At 43.6% G+C, this 5,224-nt stretch overlaps 1 protein-coding gene across 5 annotated transcripts in view; it reads left to right on the top strand.

Annotated features, from left to right (window-relative positions):
- MCPH1 (microcephalin 1) overlaps positions 1-5,224 on the top strand; it is a 269,106-nt gene that overhangs the window by 15,342 nt on the left and 248,540 nt on the right. For all 5 annotated transcript variants that reach the window (XM_019520597.1, XM_019520596.1, XM_019520598.1 and 2 more), the window contains exon 7: positions 3,527-3,622. In XM_019520597.1, the coding sequence (XP_019376142.1) occupies positions 3,527-3,622 (96 nt within the window). The remainder of the gene's footprint in view (positions 1-3,526; positions 3,623-5,224) is intronic.

Here is a 5,224-nt window from a genome sequence, read left to right as displayed (position 1 = left end):
GGCTGGATTCAGCCTGCCAGGCCATTCTATCCAGCTGGCAGAGCCCCTAAAAAAGTTAGAAAATTAATATTTATCTGCCTGTGGCTGCCTGCCAAAGATGACAAGGCACCAGGGGCAGTAGGGTCCGGGGGAGCTGGCAGCAGGACCGAGCAGCTGCAGCAGCAAGGCCTGCCCGGCCCTGCCCCACCCACAGCTGGACCTGGACCTGGACCTGTGACCCTGGGTCTGTTCCTGCTTCCCTCTACTAGAGGGAAATTCAGGTAAGGGATAAGCGGGGGAAATGGTAGGACCATGGGTGATTGTGACAGTCCTCAGGGCTGGGCCAGCTCCTGCGGTCCTGGCACTGCAGCTGGGAGCCACGTGGTGCCAGAGTGGTGGGCAGAGAGGAGCAGCAGCAGCAGGTAGGGAAGTGGAGAAATGGTGGGGGATTGGCAGCGAGCAGGCACGGGCACACAGGGCCTGTATCAGTGCACCAAGGCCAGCACCAGTGTGGGCCCAGAGCAGGTTGGCAGGAGCATGGCCCCCAGTCTGGCCAGCTTCCCCCTCTCCCTGCTGACGCAATCCCAGCCTGGCTCCGTAGAGCCTCTGCTGGTCCGGGCCCTGTACTCCTGCCACCCCCTTCTGGGTCCCTGCCGGTGCTGGCGCCAACCTTGCACTCCTGCCTGTGTGTCTGCTTGCTGCCTCTCCCCCACTGCCTGCTGCCGCCACTTCCTCGCTTTTCTGCCTGCCAGCACTGCTTTTCCTCTCCGCTGTGCCCCCCACATGCTGCTCCAGCACCATGTGATGCCCAGCTGGAGTGCCAGGCCACAGGACTCAGCAGGAGCTGGTCTGGCCCTTGCAATTCTCAGCTGGCTTCATGTGTTAGTTGGGCTGGCTAGCTTCTGCTGTGTCCTGTGGTCGTAGCTGTGTAGCTGGAACATGGTGCCCGAGTAGCAAGCAGGAGGGCAGATGGGGAAGCAACAGGCTAAGGGCAGACAGAAGGGGGAAGTGGCGGTGAGCAGGAGCACAGGGCCCACACCGGTGCCCCGGGGCCAGAAGCAGCTGGAATGTGGAACTCAGACTTGGAGGAGTGCTGGCGTGGGCTCTGCCTGCTGCAGGGGGGTGGTGGGCAAACCCTCCCCTCCACACATGCCACAACCTCCCCCCACACACTCATCCCCCTACAAACCTCATACCCATCCACACCCCACATATCTACACATACACCCACATGCTCCCCCACCCCACATACATACACCCATTCACAATTCCCACACCTATCCACCCCCTGACAAACCCCCCACACACACTTGCATCCCACATACCCACAGCTCCCCAACAAGCCTATACCCACCTACCCACCACAATATACAAGAGTAAGACTTCATTTTAAGTTATTGTGCAGTCACCTTTATATACACTATATATACAGATGCATAAAAATCAGGACAGAAGTATTTTTTTTTTAAATCCAATTAATGGATGTTGTAGTAGATAGCTGATGTTTAGAAGAATATAATTTGTTATTTTCCTTGTTCGGAGATGTCAAGCCGCCTTGCTGAAAGGAGTACTTCCTGGGGGCGAGGGGAGGGACTTCTGGTAGCAAAGGTCAGGGATTAGGAGGTGGGATTTCTGGTACTGAAATGGCAACCAGGTGGTGGGGCACCTGTCAAGGGGCATGGCTACCCTTGGGGCCCTTGACAGCTTGCCAAAACTCGCCAGTGTTGTTAATCTAATGTTTCCATATAAAATACTTATGTTAAGTACTTTCTCACACATGTCATAGTGTAACTGAGATTGGATAGAATAAACTGCAAAGGTTTAGTTGATATGTATATTGGAATTGTGCTAATTAACTATTTTGTGAGTTTGGAGTCTTCATTATTTTCCTTTTCAGGTTTCCTGTCTGAACTGTTTGTGGGGGGAGGGAATTAACATTTTCACACCAAAAATACACAAAGATATAAAGTACTTTGCATAGTGATTTTGGTGGTTTTGTTAGGAGAGAACTTTTTAAATATTGATTTTTATTTATTTTTTATTTTTTTAATACCCTCAGGGCCCTCTTGTGTTCAAGTAAAAAGTAATTCAATAGGGAATTTTCAGAAATTGAATACATCTTTGAGGCTTTTATCATTTTCATAAACTGTCAAATCCTATTAAAAGAATTAGGTACACATAATCATAAGCAATGTAATATTGTTAATTTACTCCTATATAGACTAGTACAGGGTTGAGTCATTTAAATAACTGATTAAATAATTTGTGTGTTGGCCCTCCACCCCTGAGAGAGAAAATCCAAGTTTAAATCAGGTTGCATTTGGATAAAACAAATTTGAAAACATATGCTATTGCAAATTTTATATTAAAATTTTACCATACAAACTTATGATTTTACAAGGAATTAAAATGCAAATGTCACTACTAGTAGAGATCTTCATTTGAAGTTAAAAATAATAATAATAATAATAATAAAAATAAATAAAATTTAAGTGTCCTGTGAACACTTCAGCAGTTACATTTATTTACACACATAACCCTCTGAGGAAATTTTGGACAGTTCAAGTTCTTAAAGTTAAGTAGATGCACAAGTGTTTGCAGCCTTGGGGTTACATTTTATTTTCGTTAACCCTGTTTGTTGGCTGCAGAATAACGCTTCATTTGAAATGAAAGTTGCTTCACTGTTAATGATAAAATGTTATTCATTTAGACTTCTAGTATTTTCCCCAGGTTGTCAACCTTTTTCATATACCCAGGTCAAAACTTTCAAAAATTGGAAGCTAAGATTTAGTTTCAAATGCCAATGTTCAGGTTATTAAGGTAGGATTTTTGTAAAGCACCTAAGTAACTCAGTCTGGCTGACTCCAAACTGCAAACCCTGTGGAAATGTAGGCAGACTTCAGCATTTCAGATGCCTTGACTTAAGGAAATTCAGCATATCAAAAAGTGGTATTGACTACAGATAAATCACAGATCTGTTTGCTTATAAGTTTTGTGCTTGATTTTGTCCACTGAGGGACAGCAGTCACTCCGGAAATTTTAAAAATATAAAATTGATACAGCTAGTGATGTAGATAGATAAAATCTAATTTCTTGAATCACAGCTCATTTAAAATAAGTATTTAAGTTGTACATATCACTTATCCTGCAATAGAACCTTCATTTTTAATTACAGAATTTCTGACTATGGCAAGGTATTGATGCATAGTTAAATGTAATACCAAAGTTTGACACATTCTTATTAAAATACTTTTTAGGTTAGAAAAGTATCCGCTTTAACTTGTTGAGTTCAGAAATATTTAGAGTTCAACTGTAAACAAATCAGGATAGGAGTTGCAAAGTATGTAATGGAGATTTTAAGTATAATTACAGTTGTGGAAGTGAGATCTGAAGGAATATTTCTGTATGTTTCTAATTAGTCAACACAAGTTTGTTTGTTTTTTTTCTCCAAATGAACAATTTGGGAAAAAATAGTATTTTTTCACTATTAAATACTTTGTTTTAAGATTTGCTTTAACTAATAGATTATTCATACATTGTATTTTAGCTTCACAAATGACTCCCACGTCTACATTTAATTCAAAACGGCCTGAAAATGGACCATTCCTGGGTTTAACCAGTTCAGCAGATACATTGTTGCCAGGTAAATAATGCAACTTTATTTCAATTCTGTTAAATATGTATATTTTTAATGTAATCAACAGCAGAATCTAGATGTACTCGGGTGTTTCTTCACATGCTCTTTACTGTGGAGTTGGCTACTTAGGTCTGAAGTAAAGCATCACTGTCTACACTTGTGCTGGAATTAGGGCATACTGAGTTATTTAACACTGCTGTAGGATAGTACTGTCCAGGATAAGTACTATCCTGTGGTGGAGTAATTTACATTGCTGCAACACATGTGTAGACAGTGACCAGGGCAGGCTGGGGCATGAGGGTGATACAATGCGGGAACTATCTGCTGCCTAGCCCAACACTGTAGCAGCCCCTCCACCATTTGCTGCCGCCACCCAGAGCTGCTCCACCTTGGCTCAATATGCTGTGGATCCAGGTGCATGTGTAAATGCTGCTCCTGGGAGAGAGAAACTCAGGTGCAAACTGTGCCATAGTTTAATTCTTTGCCCTGATTGAATGTGTAGATGCACCCTGGGTTGATATGAAAACTCCTTTATATTTTACTATAATTTGCAAAAGTAAACAACACCTAACAATTGGAGTTACTACTTTTTCTTAATCTGAAAAGAATGTAAAATATAAGAAACAGTGAAGTTAAAACATGAGAAACAAGTTAAGGTAAACTCTCTGCCTACTTCCTGGTTTTTTCCCAGTGGCTTGGTATCCTGGCATACTGTCAGTTGTCTCCTTTCAGCAGTGTTCTGAAACTGTTATGTACAGAGTTTATGCACTGTGATATGGGAAGCAAAAGGAGAATTAAAGACAGAACTGTTCCGCACATGTGGTAATGAATATGAGGGATGGTTTATCGAAAACAAGATAAGATAAATTTTGTAGCCAAAATAAGCAGCAATACAGGGCAATAATAAAAATGGAAACAACCATAGTTCTGACCTTCCTTTGCTCACGGTTTCAGGTTAATCTATGGTCGTGCTTTTATCAGGGTTCTTAGTTGTTTAAGAAGCCAAGCACTTGTTTTTTATAATCTCATTGGATGAGATTTCAGCACAGCTTAATTGCTTCTATGCTTATCTGCCTATTCATCTTGCTTTTACTGGCATGTGGTACTAAATAGGGCCAAATCTCCAAATCGAATCAGGAGACCCTTTAATCTCTCTGAATCTAATTGGAACCCTTGGAGAGATGAGGCTCTTTCCCCTGCCGGGCAAGGGGCGTAGGTGTGGTGCTCTTCCCCTTCTTGGAGGAGGTTTGGCTGAACCCTACTGAGTGAGACTGAGCTGCTCTGGGAGCCCTCCCAGAGGTCCAACCATGCTGAGAGATGTGGAAAGATTTGGCGATTTGGACATAGACACAGCTCTAAATTGTTTTTTCCTACATACCATACCTCAAAGTAGCAGGTGGATTATGAATGCTGAGGTGGTGGGGCAGATGCAGCGTGCCACAGGAGCACAGAGGGCTCCCCAGCGCTCTTGGCAGCAGACCTGGAAGTGGACCAGAAGCATTTCTGGTCCACTTCCAGGTTTGCCATGGAGTACATGGGGGACCTGCCCGCCCCACCCCAGTCCCCTGGCTTGGTGACTGGTGCCTCCTGGGTCTGGGGGGGCACCTG

Source organism: Gavialis gangeticus, unplaced genomic scaffold, assembly GCF_001723915.1.
Source record: "Gavialis gangeticus isolate Ggan-Ray unplaced genomic scaffold, GavGan_comp1, whole genome shotgun sequence".
NCBI classification, from domain to species: Eukaryota; Metazoa; Chordata; order Crocodylia; family Gavialidae; genus Gavialis; species Gavialis gangeticus.
The sequence above is the reverse complement of the archived record's forward strand: the minus strand, read 5'-3'. Positions and strand labels throughout refer to the sequence as shown.